At 46.0% G+C, this 26,649-nt stretch overlaps 2 protein-coding genes across 2 annotated transcripts in view; both read right to left on the minus strand.

Moving 5' to 3' along the window:
* Nucleotides 1–879: 879 nt before the first annotated feature.
* On the minus strand, nucleotides 880–21,538 carry LOC147125148 (solute carrier organic anion transporter family member 2B1-like). The gene is made up of 4 exons (XM_085998208.1): nucleotides 21,387–21,538; nucleotides 11,484–11,548; nucleotides 5,787–5,907; nucleotides 880–3,124 (listed from the first exon to the last, which is right to left on the minus strand). The coding sequence occupies exons 1-4, from the start codon at nucleotides 21,434–21,436 to the stop codon at nucleotides 2,986–2,988; spliced, it is 375 nt and encodes a 124-aa protein (XP_085854334.1). The 5' UTR covers nucleotides 21,437–21,538; the 3' UTR covers nucleotides 880–2,985.
* A 1,223-nt stretch (nucleotides 21,539–22,761) lies between these two features.
* Nucleotides 22,762–26,649, minus strand: part of LOC147125149 (solute carrier organic anion transporter family member 2B1-like) — a 63,020-nt gene continuing 59,132 nt past the window's right edge. The window contains exons 9-10 of the mRNA XM_085992311.1: nucleotides 24,037–24,235; nucleotides 22,762–22,927 (exon numbers count right to left, since the gene is read on the minus strand). Of these exons, the coding sequence (XP_085848437.1) occupies nucleotides 22,762–22,927; nucleotides 24,037–24,235 (365 nt within the window). The remainder of the gene's footprint in view (nucleotides 22,928–24,036; nucleotides 24,236–26,649) is intronic.

The raw sequence follows: 26,649 nt of genomic DNA on the forward strand, positions 1-26,649 counted from the left end.
CTCCAGAGTAGCTTGGACACATTGGGGGTAATTAGAATCCCAAAAACGGGTGGGTTTGGGTCGGGTGGAATGTTAACATTTTTAAAATTTCAAACCTGAACCCAACTCACCTTGGACATTTCCACTTCCGGTTTTAATGGAGGCAAGACGGGGGGAATTTGGTGACCAATCTGCTTCCAGGAGGCGGGTCAGTCATTGAAAGTTTTAAAGGAGGTGGTGTGCATCCATTTTTAACTCATGTCGGCCCGGTTTCCCTGGCTTTGAGAAACCCGGCAGGTAAAAGAAGGCGAAAAGGGCTGGATCCAAAGTGCCTTTACAGCACTGCTTGTGGGCCAGAAGGAGCAGGAATGCTTCCCCCCTGGCCCAACAAGCTACCCTGTAAAGCCCTCCTGCGATCTGCCCGACCCGCCACGTCCACGAGCTCCAGCCCTCCGATCTCCTCCCACGATCACTGACCCTTGTGATCTCGCCCTGACCACGCTGTACCCCCCCACCACCACCGCGACCACCACCTCTCCCCCGTGAGCATGCTCTACCCCCAGACCATGATATATGCCCGCCAGGGACCACCAACTCACCCCCCAATCATGCTCTCCCCCTCCCTGCAATCTCTCCCCCTCCCCCATCCTAGACCTACCTGCTCCTCTGCTGCATCCTTGTGCTGCAGGCTTTCCCGCCCGACAGGCAATCAGCCTGGCAATCAGGCTGGCTGTTGGGCAGGAAACCTGGAAAAAAAAATTTAAAGCTGCCCTGCAGTTAGATACCGCAAGATGTTAGGGAAACCCGTACTTCCAGGCGTGCCCTTCCTAACTCCTCGAACCCCCCGCTCCGAATGCGTGGCTTGGTAAATATTATATATGGACATATGGAAAATAGATTTTAATAGATTTTAATGTGGACAAATGTAGGGTAATGCATACAGGAACAATAAACACATATAACAAGTTATTCATTTTACATTAACTATTGGAGCTATGGGATTAAGCAACATCCAATCCCATCGGGATTCAACAGGTGCTGCCCCTTAAAGGGATGTTACCTTTAAAATTTCAGGGGGCATGACTAACCCAAACTGTTTTCAAACAAAAAAAATAATGTGAGTTATAAAATAATAAAATCATAACATGAAATGATAGGATCCTATACTAAAATAGGCTCATATACAACTACTGGATTGGGCTAAACCTAACCCCACATGGATTCAATTGGCTGCCTCCCCAAAGGGGCAATACCATTTAAAATTTCACCCAAACTAGTTATAAACAAAAGAAACGAACTAAAATAACAGAATCCCCTTGACGAGGTCCTATTTTAGATTGGCCAGTTTCATTATCGAGCCAGGCAAGCCTATTCCCACTGGAATGGAATCAAGTACCTCCCCTAAAGAGCAACATCACTAAGAGTTCAAGGAGGGGTTGGGCTGCCTAAACTAATTTAGTAGGAAATTGTGTGGCCAGGCAAGTTAATCCCAATGCTTTGCATAGCTGAAAAGAAAAATGTCTTACGCATGATCATTGATCATTCTCTGAACGCATCTGATCAGTGTGAGGCAGCTATTAATAAGGCAAACTGGGCTACACGTGGAGGGCACTCCACTATAAGTTATACTGACATTGTGTAGATCAAGAGTGAGGTCATTTCTGCTTTATGGCCACCCTACTTCATACATTGGAAAGGACTCAGAAAAGAGTAACCAGGAAAAATCGAGGCTTTAGGGGTTACGTTATGAAGAATGACTCAAGCTGTTGCTGGGCAAAAGCTCGAGGGGAGACATGATAGAGATCTTCAAAATATTAAAAGATAGTACAAAATACAGATGAGGTTGAAATAAGCAAGCTGACGTAAGAAAACTACTAGGCACTTGGTCTAAGTATTAAACAAGGCTTTAATCAACTGTTTTTCAAAATGGAGATCTAGTTGTGTCCTTCACTAGTTCCTGTTAAAGAATGTCCTGAGCAAGCTGGGCCCATGCCCGAGTATTTATACTCTCCCTGGACAGCGCCACCAGCAGGCCGCCCAGTATCATTTCATAAGTCATTTCCACATGAATGACAAGATTCATGTCACAAGCTATTTAACTTGGACTGTGCGCATAGACTAGAGAACTCAAATACAAAATTAACAAGCCTCAAGTAAGGTTAAAGATTAGAAAAAGCTGTTTTCTCCCACAGTGTATATGTGGGAGAAACTCCCAGAGAAGGTAGTTAATTTGGGGTCAGTTGGTATCTTTAAAAGGGGTTTGGAAAAATATCTGTTAAGAAAGGGTTTGCGTTTTTTTGAGATATTAACAACACTGCTTGATTTTTTTTGAGGCAGGTAATGGAAGGAATTAATGAGCTGCAGGCCAATGATTTCCCATCCTGCACTCTCGAGGAGCACTCAATGATGGAACATGTCCTTTAGTTTTTCCTAAAGTAGGGGATCAACATGCAGTGTGGAAGGGAAGTCCATGATAGAACAATCATACATGGCCTCCAGATGGTGTGGTTTTGATAGAATCATACAGCACAGAAGGAGGCCATTCACCCCATTGTGCCTGTGCCAGCTCTTTAAAAGAGCTATCCAATTAGTCCCACTCCCCTGTTTGATGATTTGATGGGCCAAATTACCTAATATTTTTCTGGATTTTCTTATGTACCTTTTATTTTTATTTCAGATTGACAGCATGTGCTATTTTTTAAATGCTATCTTCCCCAATAGAGACTCCTCTCAAAAACAGGGAAACCATAACACAGAGAAACCCCAGTAGACACCCCTCAAATACAGAGAGCCCTCTATGTATCTATATGTGTACATTAGCTATCCAAATATATTCTGAACGTATGTGCACATGTAATAGAAAATATTAACACGTCTATAAGTGTCAGTGTGTATACATAAATTTAGTAGCTGTGTGTGTGGGCTAACTGCATTCGCAGTCAACCTTTGTTTTGTGCCTCATGTCAAATGAAGCTTCATAAATTGCTTTTGTACAACTCTGCGTTCTTATAACTTCACAAACTCTGCACATTTCTCTTTTGCTGTTGTGTCCGTAATCTTGGGTGGATTGTTTCGCATTATGTAGTAAACGACGAGAAAGCACATGAAAGTGACTACTAGGAAAATAATCTGGAAACCCATGAACCTGAGAAAGGACAGAGAGAACATTAAATCATCGAAGATTTGTTTGGTTTAACCTCCTGTGCTATCATAATGTAGCAATTTACATGAAAAATGGGAGGTAATAGCATGCAATCTGTAGTATAGGATTAGTGTGGGGGAACATAGTCATGTAAATAAATACTGCTAAATTACTAAGGGGAAATAAATATACTTGTGTAAATAAAAGAAACAATGCAGAGTTATGGACAAATGTAGTTGAGTCAAGGAAAAATATATCAGACATTATTTACCTCCAATATTACTGTAGGAAATATACTAACAATACAGGGTTTTTGTGGAGAAATTTACTCATAAATACATTAAACAGTGAAGGATTACGGTGTAGGAATTCAGTAGGGAAATGTATTACTAAATATACTAAACAGTGCAGGAATACGGTAAGGAAATGAGCTCATGTAAACATACTAAACAATACAGTATTACTGTAGGGATATGTACTCATGTAGGTATGCTAAATAGTACTGGATTATGGGGAAATATGCTTATGTAAATATAATAAATAGTACAGCATTATTGTGGGGAAAATGTACTTGGTTAAATACACAAAACCATACAGGATTACAGTGGGAGATGTACTGTGCAACAGACTAAACAGTAGAGGATTACAGTGGGGAGATCTGCCCATGTAGACCTGTTGATCTGTTTTGCTTTCTTAATTTAAAAAGCAGTAGCCTAATTATTCCAATGTGAGCATAGGTTATGCTCAAATGGTTAGAAATGGAATTTTCACTGACACAAATGAATGTCTGCTATTTACACCCAATTTTCCGAGGTCAGTTCATTATTAGAATTAACCACAGCACCAGGTGCAGATTTGGACGAGTTCAGTTTGCACCCTAATGGTGGGAGTGGAAAATTGCATATAAGTGAAATTTAAACAGATTGAGACAATTTAAAGGGACTGTTGCAACAGGGTGACAAAAATTCTGAAAGCCTTTGGAAAGGCTTTTCAGTCCATGGGCATCTTTTGCCAAGGCTGAAGGGAGAAACAACTAAAAAGTGACCAGCAGAAATTAAGGGAAAGGAAACCCTAGATGCAAGCATGAGTCTGCAGGCGAGTAACTGAGCAGCCCAGCATCTTGTTTGATGGCAGCTAAAGTGTAGATTGTGGTGCACAAAATAGTTATGAGGAGAAGTTGCCTGTGCAACTTAATGGCACCATCCCCATAGGTCAGTAATGTACCATGCCTGCAGGAGGTGGAACCAAGTTTCAGGCTCCAGCTTACTGTTACTGTTATTGGAAGTGCCAACTTTATGCTGCATGGTAGGTTCAGGTGTCTTTGCAGGAGATGCCATTACTCTGCATCTAGTTCTCTGATGACCTGAACTCTGGGACATTTTTCCATGTTAAAGACACGATATAAATGCAAGTAGTAATTGTTGATAAGACAGTTCTCCATGATCCAGTTCTGCCCAACAAGAAAGCCCTGAATATCTTGAGGCAATGCTAAAGGGGCAGAGATACAGCGCAACAGTTCTCCATCCCTGTTTCATGACCTTTGTGCTCAGAGAAGCGAGCATCACCCATCTGCAGTAGTTAGGAAAATCATCCGTCAGGTTGGTGGCATCTTGGCAGCTGCAGCCAACCAGGCAGTGCTGACTTTTGATCACCCTAGAATGCCTTCTTTCATATAGTGCCACAGAAAACATGACATACTTTTTTTTATTTGTTCATGGATGTGGGCTTCACTGGCAAGGCCAGCATTTATTGCCCATAATTGAGGTGCTTCTGAGGAGGCATCCAACATTACAGTTAGTCAGGCATTGACATATCTTCGTAGTGTTTTATTTGAAAAAGGAGCTTCCACATGAACCAATCATCTTCCAAAGTGATGTATGTTCACGTTTGATTGTGGATGTAGGCATGTGGGTAGTGGCAGTTGGGCACAGAGTACCTCTTGTGCAGTACAACCTGGCTGGCATCCCTCTGTTGGTCCTCCTATTCTTCCAAAGATGTCAGAGAGTGTATTCTCATTGCAAATCTCATTGGTAGCAGTAATGTTACTGGAGCAAAAAAGAACAATCAGAACAATTGGCAGAAAGACTCCATGTTCAGGGACAGTGGGGGTGGAAAATGGTTTGGTGGCCTGCTGTACCGATCCCCAGAAGTAACAGTGGGCACCAGAAATACCCACCCACTTTTGTGGAGACATATTTTAATGAAGGCGTAATGGCATTCTGATGTTATTTGCCACATTTTCCTTCATTACTGCTTGCCATATTTAATGTCTGTATAACACAGGCATCTACCATTCCTAGGTATAATGGCAAAGGTTGAGGTCATTTGAAAATGATATTAAAGCCAACTTACAAGCTGCTGCCAAATCTCTATCCAGCAACCATTAATGACTATTTTTTTGTTTCCTTGTTGTTCACATGATGTAAAATGAGTGGAGATCCAGTGCAACAGATTCCACCCACTTTTCCAATTGTGATTGCTCAATTTGAACATACAAATTGAATGTTCCCAATCGGAAAATCTGGACTCATGGGTCTGATTTGTGAATGGTTTATTCTGTGAAGAGGTCCTGTACTCATTTATTTTGCATCTTTTATGCTGTTGCTCAGATGTGAATTGGACAGTGAGATGATCCAATATAAAGAGGAATGTCTTTTCTCAATACCTTATACGGAAAAGGTCATTGTCATAATATTGGCAAGAAGCCATGTATCCACATTTGTACTCCCACCGGATACAGGTGCTGTCAATAATAACTCCAAACAGGATAGGACCAGGAAGCCAACCTGCAAAAGAGCAATGACATAAACATTAGCTGAAGAATCATAGACCGCGCAATGGGGATGAGCTGTTGAAGGTTTCTTCTCCCCGCTTTATATTCTCATCTTCCTGCTTGACCAAGCGAAAAAGCAGACTGGCTGCTCTCAAGAGGAGCTCAGCAGGTGATCCTTCCAATCAGAAGAGGATCAGCAGAAGAGTCCTGAAGTTAGGAAGGGGTCAGTAAAGAAGCCCTGCAGCTAGGAGATGATTATTTGGGGTGGGGCGAGGGCCTTTCAGTCCAGTGATATCTAAGCGAGATGAATCATGACGACAGTGGACAGCATCTAAGAATGAAACTCAACAATTCCAGTGTGAAATCTCTCTTTTAATGAAATTGGAAGACTGCCTGTTTTCTCTGTAATTATCAACTTATTAACAAAATTGTTAAAATGTCTGTTTCAAAGCTGCTCATTCCTGCAATTTCATGAGTTGTTGTCAATTATGGAGAGAAATAGGCATTCTCCAGTTCTTCATTTAAAGAAGAATTTAACTGCCAGAATCTGTCTAAATATAGAGGATGAGAGTAAGTCAAAATAACCATAGAAATGAGGAGGCAAGAGACAGTGAAGCTTCAGTGGAAAATGCTGTACTACTTCCTGTAGTGTCCGTGTGTAGATAAAGACACTGAAGACAGGAGTTGGTTCATAGGTATTTACTAAGCAAGTCTGGGGGGGGGGGGGTTCTAAAGGATATACACAATACACAGGCTTATATAGCCCAAGTGGCAATTACCGGCATTACGCACACCTGGGGCTCTTAAAGGCACATACACCATAATTCCTCCCCTTCTAGCTAACTAGTACATCATATTTTAAGTAATTATTAATTACATGTTATATGCAAAATAATATACATTGCTGTATTAATTAATTATAAGTTAGTCTCTCAGGAGGCTTCCTGACTCGGTCCGGATAACGCCTCGGGGGTGTAGTAGTTTCTGGTGGTGTAGTAGGTTCTTCTGGCAAGGCTGATTCGGCTTGAAGGCCAGTGTCGGGTTCATCGGGCTCCAGTATCACCGGATCGGAGGTAGATATGGGTATCTCTACTTCATCGTTAGATGTATAGAGTGGTGGTGTAGGTTGTCCCTTTTTGGATGACTTGATGATTTGGTCAGCATGGCGCCTTATTATGCTGTCTCCGATGTCCACGGTATACATCAGTGGTCCTAATCGTGTGCAGATAGTTCCAGGCTGCCATTTCTCGGTACGGTAGTCCCGGGCCAAAACCGGTTGGCCTATCTGGAAGGCCCTAGTTGGCCTTTCATTCATGCCCTGAAACTGCCGGTTCTCCACGTCCCTTCGGATGTTGGGCTTGACCAAATCCAGCCGGCATCTTAGGTTTCTATTGTAGAACATCATGGCGGGAGTTTGGTTAGTAACCATATGCGTTGCATTCCTATATGCAAATAAGAAGTTATCCACCTTGTGCTGAAGTTTTATGTCTTCATTACCCATGGCCTTGATGGCCTTCTTGAAGGTCTGGACAAACCTTTCAGCCAATCCATTGGTGGCGGGATGGTATGGGGCGGACGTGTAGTGCTTTACCCCATTGTTCTTTAAGAACTTTCTGAATTCTTCGGACACAAATTGCGGTCCATTATCAGAACATATCTGCTCCGGCAGCCCATTCCTGGCAAATATGGTCCTTAATACTGTGATGGTTTTTTCCGTGGTGGTGGAGGACATCTTTATTACCTCCGGCCACTTGGAGTGTGCATCAACTGCGATTAAGAACATCGAGTCCATAAATGGACCAGCAAAGTCGATGTGCACCCTTTGCCAGGGAGATGAGGGCCACTCCCATGGATGTAGAGGGGCCTGTGGCGGAGCATTTTGGACCTTCTGGCATCCTAGGCAGCTCTTGGTCATGTCTTCGATGTCTCCATCGATACCTGGCCACCATACAAACGCCCTAGCTAGGTTCTTCATTTTCACTCCACCCAGATGCCCCTCGTGAAGCTCCTTTAGCACTTTATCCTGGAGTTTGGGTGGAATCACCACTCTGGATCCACACATCAAGGTTCCTCGGCACACTGACAGCTGTTCTCTTCTTTGCGAGAATGCTGGCAACAGTGGTTCGCCATGTGCTGGCCATCCCTTCACTGTTAAATCGTAGACCCGTGAGAGAGTAGGGTCATTTCTTGTCTCCCTTTCAATGGCAGAATTTGTCACCGGTAGACATTCCACTATGGTAGAGTGGAATATCTCTACTGGGTCTACTGTAGGTGCCTCTTCTATCGTTGGCAACGGTGGGCGTGATAAACCGTCAGCATTCCCATGCTGTTTTGACCCTTTGTATTCAATGTTGTATTGGTGTGCCCCTAGAAAAAGGGACCACCTCTGTAGTCTTTGTGCCGTCATAATGGGGACACCTTTTTTAGGGTTGAATATGGAGATGAGGGGTTGATGGTCAGTCAGCAAGGTAAATTTTTGTCCGTGTAGGTAATGGTTGAATTTCTTCACTCCCCATACCAGGCTGAGTGCTTCCCTGTCTATCTGGGCATAGTTACGCTCAGCTGAGTTCAATGAGCGTGACGCAAAAGCTATCGGCCGTTCCAAGCCATCAGGGAATCTATGGGACAATACCGCTCCTATGCCGTAAGGGGATGCATCGCACGCCAGTCTGATTGGTAGTGATGGGTTGTAATGAGCCAAAATTTTCTCGGATGTGATTAAGTCTTTACATTTATGGAAGGCACGTTTACAGTCTTCGTTCCATTTCCAAATCACTCCTGTCTGTAGAAGATCATTAAGAGGGTGTAGAATAGTTGATAAGTTCGGTAAAAATTTATGATAGTAATTTATTAATCCCAGGAATGACCTTAATTGTGAAACATTTTCAGGTGCTGGGGCTTTTATAACTGCTTCAATTTTTTCAGGTGACTTATGCAACCCTTCCTTATTAATTATGTGGCCACAATATGATATCTGATTTTGGAAAAATTCACACTTGGGGCGATTTGCTCGTAGGCCCCGTTCTTTCAGCCTAGTGAGCACCTGCTCCAAATTGGCAAGGTGCTCGTTGTCGTTTTCTCCTGTTATAAGGATGTCATCTAGGTAGCATTGAGTCCCCGGAATCCCTTGCAGGACTTGCTCCATAGCTCTTTGCCAGATAGCTGGAGCTGATGCTATTCCAAAAACCAGTCGATTGTACTGGTACAGGCCTTTGTGTGTGTTTATTGTGAGATACTTTTTAGAGGTCTCCTCAACCTCCATCTGTAGATATGCCTGTGCCAAGTCAATTTTTGTGAAACGTTTCCCTCCGGATAGTGAGGCGAAAATATCTTCTATCCTCGGAAGAGGATACTGTACCGTGTGAAGGACCGGGTTTACAGTCACCTTAAAGTCCCCACAGATGCGAATTTTTTCCTGTTCCTCAGAGTTATTTTTCAATGTTTTTTTCATGACTGGAACGATGGGTGTTGCCCATTCGCTCCAATCTATTTTGGATAATACGCCTGCCTTTTCCAAATTCTCCAGCTCTGCCTCGACTGCCGGACGTATTGCGTATGGCACCGGTCTTGCCTTAAAAAATTTTGGAATTGCTGTATCTTCCACTTTTACTGAGGCGGTGATGTCTTTCAAGGTTCCTAGTTTCTCTTGAAACACTTCTTTGGCGTTGGCCAAGATGTCTTTTAATCGTTCAGGTATGATGTCATCATTGTTTTTTTCCTTACTGGTCACCGTCAGTGCCTGAATGGAGTGCCAGTCTAAACGTATCTTCCTTATCCATTCACGTCCCAACAACGGTGGACCACCATCTTGTAGAATGTATAAATACAACTTTTGTATTTCTTTGCCGTTGTATACCACAGGCACCCTTATTTTTCCTTTGGGGTATACTTTCTGCCCCGTATATGTTTTTAAGATAATGGATGTGTCTTTTAGAGGTATATGCGAAAATAGCCTCTCGTAATCTCGTCGATTTATTACGGTTAGAGCTGATCCTGTATCTAGCTCCATTTTAACTGGGGACCCTGCTATTGTGAGGGTAACCCAAATGGTTTGGTAATCCTCTTTGGCAAGTACATTATGTAATTTGAGACAGCTTAGTCTCTTGTTTCCGGAGTCGCTATCGCTATTCTGGTCTTCGGAGCTATTGTCCGTCATCATTTGTACCTTCCTGTACTTTTCTTTATTGATTTTTTGTTTTCTGTCAGTGGATTTATTTTGTCCAGATTGGCATACCCATGCAATGTGTCCAATCTTACCACATTGCCTGCATGCTTTGCCCTTGAACCAGCAGTCCCTCTGGTTATGGGTGGATCTGCCGCAGCGATAACATCTTCCGAACTCCTGTGTCATTTTATGGGTGCCGAAGTCCTGTGTCTCTTGTTGTATCTCTGCAGCTCCTTTTGCTGCTGCTTCGTATGATACAGCCATACTGAAAGCTTTGTCCAATGTTAAATCTTTTTCAGAAAGCAGTTTTTTTTGTGTTCCTTCACTTAAGAGACCGCAAACAAATTTGTCTCGAAGATAATCCGATAGTCCTGCTCCGAATTGGCAGTACTTTGATAGCTTTCTTAATTCGGTTAGGTAATCAGCGTTACTTTCATTGTTGTGTTGATTTCTCTTGAAGAACTTGAATCGTTCCACTATCAGCAGCGGTGTTGGGTTTAAATGCTCCTGCAGGGTATCAACAATTTCTTTAAAAGTCTTGTCCTTTGGTTTGGCTGGAGTGATTAAATTTCGTAACAGCCCGTATGTCTTCGCGCCCATTAAGTTCAGAAGTACTGAAGCTTTTTTTTCATCTGTTATTCCATTTGCAGTGCAATAAACCTCTACTCTTTCCACGTATGTGGTCCAATCTTCTATTTCGCCATCAAAAGCCTCAATATTACCAGATTTAGGCATTTCAGAAAAGATATGGCGCTTACCGCGCTTTTTTTTTTCTCTCTGTAGCAACGATATGGCGCTTCCCGCGCTTTCCCGCCGCTGCTACCGATAACAATGCTGTTTTACTGTGGTTTCCGTTTATTCACTGTTGGAGACTCGTTCCCGACAGAGGTCTAAACGCTGACCTGCTTGCCGCGCCGGCCGTCTCTTGAGTGCACCCTCCCAGTCCGTTATTGCTTGCCTCCGATTTCGCTGCCTGTCTCAGCTGTAGAGCCCGCCGCTGGAGCTCCAGCCTGACGCCCAGGAAGGATTAGCGCAGTACCTGTCACCAGCTTGGCCAGCTGGTGAAACCACAGTTTCTCTTACTTCCTTGAGTCTTCTGGACGCTGGAGGAATCGATGTCCTTGAGGTGCTGCCGAATTGCAGGTAAGTCCGTTTCCACTTCGTCGCCACTGTAGTGTCCGTGTGTAGATAAAGACACTGAAGACAGGAGTTGGTTCATAGGTATTTACTAAGCAAGTCTGGGGGGGGGTTTCTAAAGGATATACACAATACACAGGCTTATATAGCCCAAGTGGCAATTACCGGCATTACGCACACCTGGGGCTCTTAAAGGCACATACACCATAATTGCTCTTAAAGGCACATACACCACACTTCCCATCACAGTAACATTCTGAACAGACAGATAAATAAACAATGGTTACCCAGTACTTGGAGTAAGACAGACTGAATTCCGACCGCAAATGATGTGGTTTCCTTGGACACTGCCCTAAAGTTGATGAGAAAACAGATGATGTTGAAGTAATTGGTCCCTGATCAATCTCCTGTCACTCATTCATAAGGTTTAAACTCTGATGATATTTATTATTGAGGATTGAGGTATTTCCTACCTCTCTCAGTCTAAGGATAAGGGGTAGGCCATTTAGGACTGAGATGAGGAGGAATTTCTTCACCCAGAGAGTGGTGAACCTGTGGAATTCTCTACCACAGAAGGCAGTAGAGGCCAATACATTAAATATATTCAAGAAGGAGTTGGATATATTTCTTAAGGCTAAAGGGATCAAGGGATATGGGGAGAAAGCAGGGACCGGGTACTGAATTTGGATGATCAGCCATGATCGCATTGAATGGCGGAGCAGGCTCGAGGGGCGGAATGGCTTACTCCTGCTCCTATCTTCTATGTTTCTAGAACAGCACTGCATGTACATTGAAGAACCATGCAAGACCGCCTCTTAAAGTTCCTAACACCATCCATTGTAAAGATATTTATATTTTTGCAGCAGAGATAATGGCCTGGTTGATAACTGAAAAGCGGGAACTTTTTTTTCTATACGTTTATGGGATGTGGGCGTCGCTGGCAAGGCCAGCATTTATTGCCCATCCCTAATTGCCCTTGAGAAGGTGGTGGTGAGCCACCTTCTTGAATCGCTGCAGTCCGTGTGGTGAAGGTAGTCCCAGTGCTGTTAAGGAGGGAGTTCCAGGATTTTGACCCAGCGACGATGAAGGATCGGCGATCTACTTTTAAGTCAGGATGGTGCGTGACTTGGAGGGGAACTTGGAGGTGATGGTGTTCCCATGCACCTGCTGCCCTTGTCCTTCTAAGTGGAAGAGGTCGCAGGTTTGGGGGGTGCTGCCGAAGAAGCCTTGGCGAGTGGGCGGGGGGAGGATTTACAGCCATCCTGATGGTCCTGACAAATTTAATGACAGGACCTGTTTTTAATGTTTTCAATAGGTTTCCCGGCCGCAGCCAGTCAGATTGACAGTCTGACTGGCTGTCGGCTGGGAAGGCAGCTGGGGGAGAGGAGCAAATTATGACATGGCAGCGGGGAGTCGGACATCGCGCGGGGTGAGTTGGCCGATCGCAGGGATCCCTGATTGCATGGAGGTAAGCTTGGTGGGCCGGGTGGAAGCACACTGCTCCTCGTGGCCCACAAGCAGTGCTGTAAATGTACTTACCTGATGGATCTGGCCCTTCATGCCTCCCTTCAGGAAACCCGGCCTACAGGCATTAAAATTAAAAGTTAAGTTAAATTGGAGGGATGTAGCCTCCTTAAAATATTTTAGTGACCAACCCGCTTTGTGAGAGTGGGTTGGTCGCCCATTCCCCAACACACTTCCGTTAAAACTGGAAGTGGGTGGGTTGGGGTCGGATTGCCCAATTTTTTTATTTTTAATCCCCACCTGGCCTGGGGGTGGGGGGGGTTAAAATCCCTCCCAATGCTACAGATATCCTTGAGCTTGCTGCTAATAAGTGAAGGTTAGTAGCATAAGGACCACAATTGTGGAGCATTAAACTGAATCAGAGAAAAAATTGAATTATTTTCATAATGGAAGGTGCCAGAAGAAAGATTTTTCTTACATGGATAAGCTTGGGTAGCATGGTTGTACATTGGACAAACAATTTTGCAACAACTAAGAAACCAAGAGCCTTTACAGTCATTAATGATCTTTTCTTTTATAAAACAGAGATAAATATGAGGCAGTACATAAGGAATATAAATGTGTTCATTTAAGGCAAAAGGGAGAATATCTGGTTGCTTCCAGTCCTATTGGCAGTTAAACGAATGAACAGGATAATTGACTTCAATGAGTGAGTCCTTTTGTGCTCACATTGTACATAAACCCTAAGTAGGGAGAAATGTGGTTTGGATAGAGTTGGGTAGATTGTACATCATCTGTGGAAGAAATGGGCTTGATGAAATGAATGGCTTCTTCTTGTGCCGTGCTTTTTTATATTCTTATTTAGTGTTGCTATTAAGTTAGAGACTAGGGGCTAGATTTTCAGTATAGGCAGTTTTGGGGCGCTAGCTTTAGCGCCCGCCCGAAGTTAGCGCCCGCCCCAAAGTAGCGCCCCGTTGCCGGGAATTCAGTGGCTTCGCCCTAAGAGGTTGGTGGAGCGCTAAAAGAGGCGTTCCACTACTCTCTTTAGGCGCTAAGCCGGCGGTCCAGAGGGATAGCGCCCAGGCGGGGCGCAGCACGGGTGCGGTCATTTTTGCACTGACAGCAGACCCCGTGGTGCCGACCAGCTCTTAAAGGGGGAAGGGACGAATTGGTCTGCTGCCACGCCCTGCACACTGCAGCCTTGCAAAGAGGCCTCAACACTACTGCTCAGCCCCAGGGAGTCATGGCAACGCCAGAGAAGGCCCGTCAGCGTGCCCTGCGCTTCTCAGAGGGTGATCTGGACATAATGGTCACAGCTCTGGAGGTGAGGCGCAAGATCTTGTTTCCAGAGAGTGGGAGGAATCCAACCCACCACGACTACACCAAAGCCTGGAAGCAGATCGCCCAGAGGGTGACGTTCACCGGCGAGGCCCCCAGGACCCACAAACAATGCCGTAAGAAATACAACGATCTGACCAGGATTGTGAGGGTGAGTAGCCTTTCCAGTCTCCTCCTCATTCTTGCATGTACACCTGACATGATGGGCAAAGGGACCTGAAAGTCCTTTTGGCCAGCCCTCAGCCAGCAGCATTGGGACAGTCATGAGCATCAAATGGCCATTCGGCACTCTACACTTTGGCCAAGCTATTCCACCATGGGAGGCAGTGGACAGTACATCAGGGCTTCACTCTGTCCAAGCTATTCCACCATGGGAGGCAGTGCACACTACATCAGGGCTTCACTCTGTCCAAGCTATTCCACCATGGGAGGCAGTGCACACTACATCAGGGCTTCACTCTGTCCAAGCTATTCCACCATGGGAGGCAGTGCACACTACATCAGGGCTTCACTCTGTCCAAGCTATTCCACCATGGGAGGCAGTGCACACTACATCAGGGCTTCACTCTGTCCAAGCTATTCCACCATGGGAGGCAGTGCACACTACATCAGGGCTTCACTCTGTCCAAGCTATTCCACCATGGGAGGCAGTGCACACTACATCAGGGCTTCACTGCGCACTTACAGCCCGTCCTTTCTCTTGCAGGCTAAAGTAGCGTTTAATCGCCAGGCCCGTGCCAGGGGTGGCCGCGCCAAGCTGCAGAAGCTCACTCGGCTGGAGGAGCGCGTGTGTGTGCTCATGGGAGCCCGTGTGATTGTCCCCACAGCGTGCGGTGTATCCGACCCTCCACTGCCCGGCAATGGTAAGGACCTCGCCTTTTGGCCCTCTCGCGTCGCACTGGCCCATCCGAGCTACCTCCTTTGCCACTGTCCCACCAATGCGCTGAATCCCACCAGTCCTAACTCCCTCGCTGACGCCGTCTCCTCACTCTGAAGCTACTCTTGTGCATTCCTGCTTTCAGCTGGTGACGACCAGGACCCTGAGGCTGCCAGTGACAGCACCTCCAACCAGGAGGAGGAGGAGGAGCAAGCCGGACCTTCGGGGGAACAGTCACGTCCCGCAGGAGAGGAGGAAATGCTTGACACCTCCTCACTGGACGAGTGCCTGGAGGAACTGTCGCAGGGCAATGCAGCTTCTGGGACCAGTGGCGTCCAGCCACCCAGCAGCCGTGCGCGTGGCCCGCGGCCTTCCCCCCAAAGGGGGGAAGGATCAGAGGGGAGTGCTGCTGCTCGGCACACTCGCCGTCACCAACGCGGCAAGGGTCCCCTAGTTCGCCCCCCTCCTCCCCAGCGGGAGAGTCGCGACTCCAGTCCGGACACCTTCACTTCGGAGGAGGTGCGGAAGCTCGATCAGATGGCCGACGACTCGGACCGGCGCCACACGGAGCTCATGAGCGTGGTGGGGCGCATGCCTGAGGCCATCAAGTCGCTGGCGACCAGTGTGCGCGAGTTCGGGGCAGCAACTGCCGCGACTGGCCGCATGCTAACTGATGCCGTCAAGACCCTGGCGGATGTGATGCGCGCGCACACCAGGACCACAGGGCCACTCACTGCTGCCACACGCGCTGTCTCAGGCAGGCATCGCCAGGGCAGGCGCCGCGCTGGACCATCCCAGCAAGCCGGCCGTCGGCTGATTGCTGCGGATCCTGCAGTGCGGGCCCGGCCGAGTGCCACCGCGCCACAGCACCAGCCAGCGCATCCCAGACGCCAGCTGGCCCACATTGCGCCATCCGTCGCCGCCATTCCCCCTCTGGGGCGTCAAGGGCAAGCGGCTGCAGCTGATGGTGGCCAGGCTCAGGTGCGCCACTCAGGAGACGGCCCCTCGAGGCCCAAACGCCGTGTAGGCCGCCCCCCAGCGGCATCTGGCGGAAGGGCATCTGAGCCTCAGGCGCCTTCCCCCAGCCTCGCAGCAGCCACTGGGCAGAGCTTGCGAAGGAGCAGCAGGCAGGGCAGGGGAGGCAAAATGCTGGCCAAGGTCTCGCCCTCGCGGGCCACTCAGTAGAGGGTGTGGCCAGCTTTCCTTTAATATGGCGGTGGCCATCTTTATTTTGCCCATGGTTGTGCTTTTGGAGGGCTTTTTTTTTGCGTTAGGCCGACGTTGAGGCCCGGTTTCAATAAAGGTGGAGTGGCTCCTCCCCAGTTTGTGGGAGTGAGTCGTTTGTTGGGCTTTTTGTGGGGCCCGTTTATTGTTTTTGGGGATTCATGTGGGAAGGGCTTTTCATTTTTGTGTAATAAAAAATTATCTTTATTCATGCAGTCTCCATGGTTGTTCTTCTTAGTGTTTGTTGGCTTCGCCGGCTGAGGGCTTGCGGAGCGGCTGCATTCATCTTCCCTCATGGCCCCTGGCCATTCCCTGACAGGGGGCTTAGAAGTACCGTGTAATAAGGTGGCGTCGTGCGGCCCTTGGCCCTGGTCGCTCCCTCCTGGGAACGTACTCCTGCTCCTCCTCCTCCTCCTCCTCCTCCTCCTCATGCTCCTCCTGCTCCTCCTCCTGAGGTGCTGGTCCAACGTCAGGTGGCAGTGCCTGAGTCCTGCGGATAGCCAGGTTGTGTAGCATGCAGCAAACCACCACAAATTGGGAGACCCGGTCCGGCGAATACTGGAGAGCTCCTCCGGAGCGATCAAGGCAGCGGAACCGCTGCTTGAGGACCCCAATAGTTAGCTCGATGATGTTGCGGGTGGTTTGATGGCTCTCGTTGTAGGCCTCTTCAGCAGCGGTCCTGGGCGCGCGGAGCGGGGTCATGAGCCAGGTGCACAAAGGATAGCCTTTGTCCCCGAGTAGCCATCCTCTTGGGGGAGGCTGTGCCTGGAACATGTCATGCACAGTACTCTGCCGCAGGATAAAGGCATCGTGGCTGCTGCCTGGGAAGCTGGCATTGACTGCCATGATGCGCTGCTTGTGGTCACAGACCAGCTGCACATTCAGAGAATGGTAGCCCTTCCTGTTGCGATACTGCTCGCCATGCTCCAGAGGGGCCCGCAAAGCCACATGCGTACAGTCAATGGCGCCCTGCACCAAGGGGAATTCCCCAAGTCTGGAAAATCCCAATGCGCGCTGATGCTGGCTCTCCAGGGCCATGGGGAAGGAGATGAATTGGCTTCTCCTTCTGAACAGTGCTTCGGTCACCTGGCGGATGCAGCGATGCGCGCCGTACTGGGAGATGTTTGCTATGTCCCCAGCAGCGTATTGGAAGGAGCCGGTGGCATAGAAGTTCAATGCCACTGTCACCTTCACTTCCACCGACAGAGACGTCCTGCACCTGAGCTTTGGCCGCAGATCTCGGCGAAGCAGGTGGCAGATCTCTGCAATCACCCCCTTTCGGAATCGGAGCCTTTTAACACATCGCGCGGCACTCATGTTTAGGTAGGAGCGCTGCTGGCGGTATAGCCTGACTGGGTAAGGCCTACCTGGCCGACGCCTGTAGCCCCCTCTGCCTCTAGCCAGGGCTGCCCCTCTCACAATGCGTCTGCGAGCCCTACGGACATGGAGCTGCAGCTCCGCGTTGGCACCCCATGCAACCCCCATCAAATCCTGGCAAACACTCTAATTTCCAAATGGCCACTTGCAGCGCTGTTGCCTGAGTCCAAAAATACCTGGCTCTTGCTGCTTGAAACCAGTTAGCTATCCTCCTTGTTGTGTCTCCAGAAATGCGTTGCACAAGACTGTTTTCTGAAAAAAGGATGGCCTTTATACTGGAGAGGACGTTCCCTTTAATTAGCGCCCCCCGGGGCCCGCGCTGGTTGTGTTGCGTTCCTTTTTCCAAACGCTCCGGCCGCCCGCCGCACAATGGGGCGGTCCGACTGAAGTTTGCAATCGGGGCGGCCAAAGGGCGTTGCACGAGGATGTGACGTCATTTTCTGCGCGCGCATCCGGGCGGGCGCTAAACTTTGCGCCGGCGCTAACGGGCAACTTAATTTGGGGCGGGGCGCAAACTGCGCTGCGCCCGGGCGCTACACGCATAGCGCCCGGAAATCACTTCTCTTAAGGCGCTAACTGCTGGCGCAAGCAACTGAAAATCTAGCCCTAGAATTTCCACTAAGCTGATCAAAAATCTTTCTTGAATTGCTTTATATCTTCATTGTCTGAAAAAATAAAACAGAACAATTTAAAGTGACAGCTATTGTATGTCACTTCTGGTTCAACAGAGGTGTGGGGGTCACGGATCACAAGTTTGCTTTGAAGGGACATGAACGCAAGAACAATCGGGGATGAGAAAAGGCTATTTGGCCCATTAAAACTTCTGCCTCTAGAACCCTATGTCTGATCGTAGCTGTATTTGGAACAACACCAATGTTTTGCCACTACTACTGCGGCAGTATATTGCAGATGGTGATATGGCATTGCGAGTGAGGACATGGATTCTTCAGAATGTCCCAATTACTTTAGTAAGGCGCTTCAACAATCCTTTTGTGGACACAGCTATTATCATTGGTCACAATGTTTTGAGAATGTAGGGATCACTTGGCTCATCAGGTTTTCTCCTTTCAACAGACCCTTTATAGTCTGCATTATCCTGGTCTTTCCTCAATTTATCTAATCTTCTGAGGGAGGTGAATAGCTATTGGGAAAATTGGGAAGAACTTGGTCCATAAACTTAAGCTCATCCAAAACTTTGCTGTCCGTAGTCTAACTTCCACCAAGTCTTGTTCACCCATCACCCCTGTGCTTGTTGACCTACAATGGCTCCTGGTCGACCAATGCCTCCAATTTAAAATTCTCATCCTTCTGTTTAAATCCCTCCATGGCCTCGCCCCTCCATATCTCTGTAACCAACTCCAGCCCTACAACCCTCCGAGAACTCTGCGTTCCTCCAACTCTGGCCTCTTGTCCATCCCCACTTCCTTCACCCCACCATTTCTTCAACAGCACCTTCCAAACCCGCGACCTCTACCACCTAGAAGGCAACAGGAACATGGGAACACCACCACCTCCAAGTCACACACCATCCTGACTTGGAAATATATCGCCGTTCCTTCATTGTCGCTGCTCAAAATCTTGGAACTCCCTACCTAACTGCACTGTGGGAGTACCTTCACCACATGGACTGCAGTGGTTCAAGAAGGCAGCTCACCACCTCTTTCTCAATGGCAATTAGGGATGGGCAATTAGGGATGGGCAATAAATGCTGGCCTTGCTAGCGATGCCGACACCCTGTGAATGAATAAAAAAATTTTGATGGTCATGCCTTCAGCTGTTTGGGCCCTTAGCTCTGGAATTCCCGACCTAAACACCTCCGCCTCTCCACCTCTCCTTTAACTACCTCCTTAAAACCTACCTCTTTGACTAAGCTTTTGGTTACCTGTCATAATGTCTCCTCCTTCGGCTCATTGTCAATTTTTGTCTGATTATGTTCCTGTGAAGCGCTTTGGGACGTTTTACTATGTTATAGGTGCTATATAAATGCAAATTGTTGTTGTTGCTTTGGAACTGAAGGTCATGCAGTGAAACTCCAGAATATCATTGTAGAACTAGCTGACCTCCCATAGTATTGCTTGCAGACAAAAATTAAATATGCTTTCATGTACCTGTTTCTCTGCTCATATGCTCGTCTCAAGCTATTTGTCTCCCATAGTCTGTTTCTACTCTTTCTGGATTTCTTTTTCCTTGACTTTCTGTCTGTCTGTCTAGCTGATTATTTCTCTCTCTCTCTCTCCAGTTCTGAGACACTAAATTGGAAAATCAGAGCACTCTGAAGAGCCACAGCGCAGACTGATTTAAAAGTGGATGATGAGCAATTTAAGAACATAAGAACATAAGAAATAGGAGCAGGAGTAGGCCATTCGGCCCTTCGAGGCTGCTCCGCCATTCAATGAGATCATGGCTGATCTTCTGCCTCAATTCCATTCACCGGCCCTATCGGCATATCCCCTGATGCCCTTACTAGTCAGAAATCTATCGACTTCTGTTTTGAATATACCCAATGACTGAGCCTCCACAGCCCACTGGGGTAGAGAATTTCAAAGATTCACCACCCTCTGTGTGAAGAAATGTCTTCTCATCTCAGTCCTGAATGGCCTACCCTTTATCCTAAGGCTGTGGCCCCTGGTTCTAGACTCCCCAGCCAAGGGAAACATTCTACCAGCATCCACCCTATCAAGCCCTGTAATAATTTTGTATGCTTCAATGAGATCCCCTCTCATTCTTCTGAATTCAAGAGAATACAGGCCTAGTTTACTCAATCTCTTATCATACGAACGTCCCGCCATCCCAGGAATCAATCTCGTGAACCTTTGCTGCACTCCCTCTATGGCAAGTATATCCTTCCTTAGGTAAGGAGACCAAAATTGTACACAGTACTCCAGGTGTGGTCTCAACAAGGCCCTATATAATTGGAGTAAGACTACTTTACTCCTGTACTCAAATCCTCTTATATTGAAGGCCAGCATACCATTTGCCTTCCTAATGGCTTGCTGCACCTGCACATTCACTTTCAGTGGCTCATGTACAAGGACACCCAGGTCCCTTTGAGCATCTGCATTCCCCAATCTTTCACCATTTAGGAAATTCTCTGCCTTTCTGTTTTTTCTACCAAAGTGGATAACTTCACATTTATCCACATTATATTCCATCTGCCATGTTCTCGCCCATTCACTGAGCCTGTCGAGATCCCCTTGAAGCCTCTTCACATCCTCTTCGCAACTAACACTGCCACCTAGCTTTGTGTCATCAGCAAATTTGGAAATGTTACATTTAGTCCCCTCATCCAAATCATTGATATAGATTGTGAATAGCTGGGGCCCAAGCACCGATCCTTGCGGTACCCCACTAGTCACAGCCTGCCATCCTGAAAAAGACCCGTTTATCCCTACTCTTTATTTTCTGCCTGTTAAACAATTCTCAATCCATGCTAGTATATTACCCCCAATTCCATGTGCCCTAATTTTGTTCACCAAATACATACACCCCTGCACAACCCCACCATGGGTAGCATCAGTACCCAAGAAATTTTGGTAGTCTGTTCCTAACTTAAGCAGGAAAAGTAACACCCAAAATAACAGATGGGTAAAAAGGATACTTTTTTTTAACAATATAGATTACACCTACTCAAACCTACCTAATCACGTGAGTGCAGCAATAGTAGAACTGCATTCATAGAGTTCCATAGTGCATTTGATTTTTGCTATTAGCTCTGCCTTTAGCCCAGTTCCTAACTCGATGTTTTACCAGCTCCTTTTGGAAAGTCTTCACAAATATGACAGAGAGTATAGTAACACGAACAATATGACGTATAGTAACATGCTGTATAAGGAGCAGCATCACTTAGAATAGGTTGCAGTATTATATAGTACAGGATGCTATAGTAGGAATCGTAGGTTTCATTTGGTACCTGAGAACCAGCATTAATGATGGAGTGTAACACAGACAACATATCAGCATAAGGACTCCGAGGAGGAAGAGGAATGAAATTAAAAGATGTAAGCAAGGAACGTGGCACGGCACTGGCTCTGCAGAGTCGCTGCATGCACAATCTGTGTAATTCTGCTGAGGAAAAGAGAGACATATTAGAATGCTAATGCTGATTACTTCTCTTACACCTGGGACAGATGCTGCCTAAGTCCTGTCTTCATGCTGCTTATTCATGCAGTGGTCACGATATTGAATGAAATCTATATAATAGATTTGCAAGTACTCCCATGCATTGAATTCACAAAAAAACTCCCAATGTCCCTGAAAAAAAAGTTTAAAGTTCTTTCAGTGGCCATGTTGATTTCCCCTCCCCCCCTCCCAACGTCTATAATCTCCTAAAACTAAAAGTTACTAGTCTATCTCCTATGGTGTTGCACACAGGGAATCAAGACCAAATGTAGTCTTTAGGCAAATGGGGTTAGAGGGTGGAGGATAGTTGGACTCAGGCATGCAGATGTGTTCAAATTTATCACCTTTTTTCTCCTTGGTGTGCTGCAACTAATGATGAATCAGGCTGGGGATTATGGCTGGAAGTCAGTCACAATCAGTCAATCAGGTAAAAGTGGTGCAAGTTTATCTATATTCAAGTACATTTAAGGATAATTTTAACAAATTTGATGTCCTTATCTATATTTTTTTTCAATCTTAGATTTGCCGTACTTCATGTCTACAAACCTTACTTCCTGTTGTCACTATTTTCATCAGACTTTTCTGTCAATCTTTTTTGTATTATAAATTTCTATGTCCACATTTATCGTGGAAATCATTAATGTAAATTTGACACTTGTAATTGTACAATCTGGCCACCAAGAGACACTGTATTGTTCTTTACTCACAAAATCGCCCAAAATGCTTTCTGCAAAGCTTTTTCTGAAAATTTTCAATCCTGTTTTTTTTCTCAATAGCTGAAATTTCTAATTTCAATAATAAGGGTTTAAACAAAATAAAATTAAAAAATACTTCACAATAATATGATTAAATTCATCCATTGAATTGTGTTGATACAATCCCCCCAACTCTCTCTCCCACTACTCCATGGACAATTGCTGGTCTTTAACCAACGACTTCAGGCTTTATATTCACTGACTAACTTTAAATAATGGAATCTACATCCAGGTTTGTCACTGAGATCTGGAAAGGACAATCCATTCTCAAAGCACATGGTTGTGATAAGCTAACAAAATGACTCATGTTATTTGGTGCTTTCATCTGTTACATATTCCACCACAGTGAGCCATATACCTTGAAAGCCATGCATTTATGAATATATGTATATGTCTGTCAGAAGGTTTCATTTATACCTGGATTTTATTAGTAGTGATGTTGAATAAACGCTTTTTACAGCCAGCATAGCAAGGAGACACATATTCAACTCCATCTGCACCACACACTGGGTTGAAAGCCGAGACCGGACACTGGCAGTTCATGTTACAGGAGGAAACAAGGCCTGAGGTAATATTTCTGGAACACAAAAATGTGAGTTACATAGAATGACACAGAAATTACAACATGGAAACAGGCTGTTCGGCCCAACCAATCCATGTTGTTTATCCTCTACATGAGCCTTAGTCCTAATCCCTTGTTCTCATAACCCTTTATTCCTTTTTCCTTCAACCACTCATCTAACCTATTCTTAAGTGTTGACATGGTCTCTGCTTCGACCAGTAACTCAGGTAATGTATTCCACATCCTAACAACCCTCTGTGTAAAAAAACATTTTTGCTGTTCTCTGAATTTCCATGGAGATTGTCCCAATCGCCCGCCATAACTTCGGCAGGAGATCGATGGATCCCCCAGAGAATCAACAGCCATTTACTTTGTTTCTCCAAGTGAACTGCCGATCTCCCGCCAAAGTTATGGCAGGAGGTAAGGACAATCACCTTGGAAAATCAAGGATATTAAACATTTTATTTGTGTTAAAAATGTTAGAATTGATTGAAATAAACAGAGCGCTAATACCAAAGATGTGATAAACAGAGTGGAAGGCACTAGCATATTGTAGGGGAATACGTGATATGGATATCATATGATATTTGGTGTGGGATGTCTGGATTACATGTCATATTCAGTACTGCAATAGGGATATTGTGTGATATACCATTTAGGCTGTATGGATACCATGTCATAAATGTTGCAGGATGTATGGATACCATGTGATATACAATGCAGGCTCAGTAAATATATGTGAGGTACATTGCTGGTGGTATGATTACTGTGTGATGTACATTGGGGGCTGTCTATGCCATGAGATCTAAGTGCATGCTATGTGGATACAGCATGATCTATAGTTTGGGCGGTATGAATATTGTGTGATATACAATGCTGGCAGTGTGGATATGGTTTGATATACAGTGTGGGTTGTCTAACTAGCATGTGTTATATGATGCTGGTGGTATGGATAACTTAGAATGACACAGCACAGAAGGAGGCCATTCGGCCCATCGTGTCTGTGCCGGCTAACTTGTCACATACTGTATGGCAATATAGGTAGCTTATGATATACAGCAGTGGTGATACTGATAATATGTGAAAAATAGTCCAGCTGGTACCATTACTGCGCATGCTATTACCTGTTAGTGAAGTTATCGTTGATGCCTGCGATTCTTTGTGTTGAGCAACCCAGAAACAAAGTGGGGACAGATATAATGATGGAAATGAAGACAACGACACAACAGAAGCAAGCAGAATTCTTATCTGAGATCTTAAATTTCTTCACCATAACACTACCAAGGAGAATTCCAACCGTGGAAATAGGAACAATAAAGCTGCCTGGAAAACAGGAATAGGGATTCAGGTGAATGTAATTCATTATCTTCACCAAACTAGATTCAACTACCTACTAAACCAAAGTGGTTACTTATTCATTTCAAGGGAAATAATTAACACAAGATCACCTACTTTTGCTGGGAGTCTGTTAATTTCTAACAACAGTCAAGCCTCATACTCTGATTCTCTGTTCACATTCCAGGCTAAAAGACATGTGTGCATCCTAACTATGCCTCGATCATTCCCCCCACCCCCACTCCCAAGTTTTTCTCTTCCCTCTTCTGTGGATGTTAACTTTTGTTAGGTTGCATTCCAATTCCCAGGTTCAAAGCTTTTGTTTGGAGTGGGTCACTCATTAGTGTCTTTGAGTTCATTACAGTAATTAGATCAACAAAAGGTGCAATTACCGATTTAAAGAATGTTATTTTAATACCCATTGCTGCCTGTGAGCCTCCTGACTTCACTGTAGTATCTATGACACAAGCCAGAGAAAGGCTTGGAGACTCCAAACCATCCTGGGTTTTATAATAGTTTTCAATCAAACAGCATTGCCCTTTATCATAGAATCATAGAATGATACAGCGCAGAAGGAAGCCATTTGGTAGAGCTATCCAGTTAGTCCCACTCCCCTGTTCTTCCCCAAAGCCCTGTAATTTTTTCCCTTCAAGTATTTACCCAATTCCCTTTTGAAAGTTACTATTGAATTTGTTTCCACCACCCTTTCAGGCAGCATTTTCCAGATCATCACAACATGCTGCGTAATTTTTTTTCCTCATGTTGCCTCTGGTTCTTTTGCCAATCACCTTAAATCTGTGTCCTCTGGTTACTCTATCAAAATGGTTCATGATTTTGAACACCTCTATCAAATCTCCTCTTAACCTTCTCTGCTCTAAGAAGAACAATCCCAGCTTCTCTAGTCTCTCCACATAACTGAAGTTCGTTATCCCTGGTGCCAGTCTAGTAAATCTCTTCTGCACCCCCTCTAAGGCCTTGACATCATTCCTAAAGTATGGTGCCCAGAATTGAAAACAATACTCCAGCTGAGGCCTAGCCAATGTTTTATAAAGGTTTAGCAGTACATTGTTTTTGTACTATATGGCCATGATTTCTCCTCCCTGGGCGGGTCCGTGGCGGGTGACGTCCATAGCAGCCCACAAGCCCGTTGCTGCCTGCATCCCGCTGCAAGAAAAGACCTTGCCGTAATGGGGCTTGTTAAACCCGCCCAGCGCATTATCCGGCCCAATTAAAAGGTACGCATCTGGTGACGTCAGCGCTGATGCGTTAGGTGACGGTATATATATATTTTTAAAATTTGTTTATGGGATCAGGGCTTCACTGGCAATGCCAACATTTATTGCCCATCCCTAGTTGCCCTTGAGAAGGTGGCGGTGAGCCGCCTTCTTGAACCGCTGCAGTCCGTGTGGTGATGGTACTCCCACAGTGCTGTTAGGTAGAGAGTTCCAGGATTTTGACCCAGCGACGATGAAGGATCGGCGATATACTTCTAAGTCAGGATGATGTGTGACTTGGAGGGAAACTTGGAGGTGGTGGTGTTCCCATGCGCCTGCTGCCCTTGTCCTTCTAGGTGGAAGAGTTTGCGGGTTTGGGAGGTGCTGCCAAAGAAGCCTTGGTGAGTTGCTGTAGTGCATCTTGTAGATAGTACACACTGCAGCCACGGTATGCCGGAGGTGGAGGGAGTGAATGTTTAAGGTGGTGGATGGGGTGCTAATCAAGCGGACTGCTTTGTCCTGGATGGTGTCGAGCTTCTTGAGTGTTGTTGGAGCTGCACACATCCAGGCAAGTGGAGAGTATTCCATCACAGTCCTGACTTGTGTCTTGTAGATGGTGGAAATGCTTTGGGGAGTCAGGAGGTGAGACACTCGCTGCAGAATACCTAACCTCTGACCTGCTCTTGTTGCCACAGTATTTATGTGGCTGGTCCAGTTAAGTTTCTGGTCAATGGTGACCCCCCAGGATGTTGATAGTGGGGGATTCGACAATGGTAATGCCATTGAATGTCAAGGGGAGGTGGTTAGACTCTCGCTTGTTGGAGATAGTCATTGCCTGGCACTTCTGTGGCGCGAATGTTACCTGCCACTTATCAGCCCAAGCCTGAACGTTGTCCAGGCCTTGTTGCATGCAGGCATGGACTGCTTCATTATCTGTGGAGTTGCGAATGGCGCTGAACACTGTGCAGTCATCAGCGAACATCCCCATTTCTGACCTTAAAGGAGCCATGTCCCCATTTCATTTGAATGCTCATTTAAGAGTGTGCAAGCTACTGTGAGTGCTTGTTTGTTTATAAGATGAGTTCACAGAGGTAGAGGGCTGCTTCACGATTCTGCGATGACTCCCTCCATGTGCTTGTGGAGGGAGTCCGAGCACGCAGGAAGGTTCTCTTCCCTGCCAGTGGCCGC

Source organism: Somniosus microcephalus, chromosome 1, assembly GCF_052327205.1.
Source record: "Somniosus microcephalus isolate GS21.2 chromosome 1, FLI_Smic_1.0, whole genome shotgun sequence".
Taxonomy (NCBI): domain Eukaryota; kingdom Metazoa; phylum Chordata; class Chondrichthyes; order Squaliformes; family Somniosidae; genus Somniosus; species Somniosus microcephalus.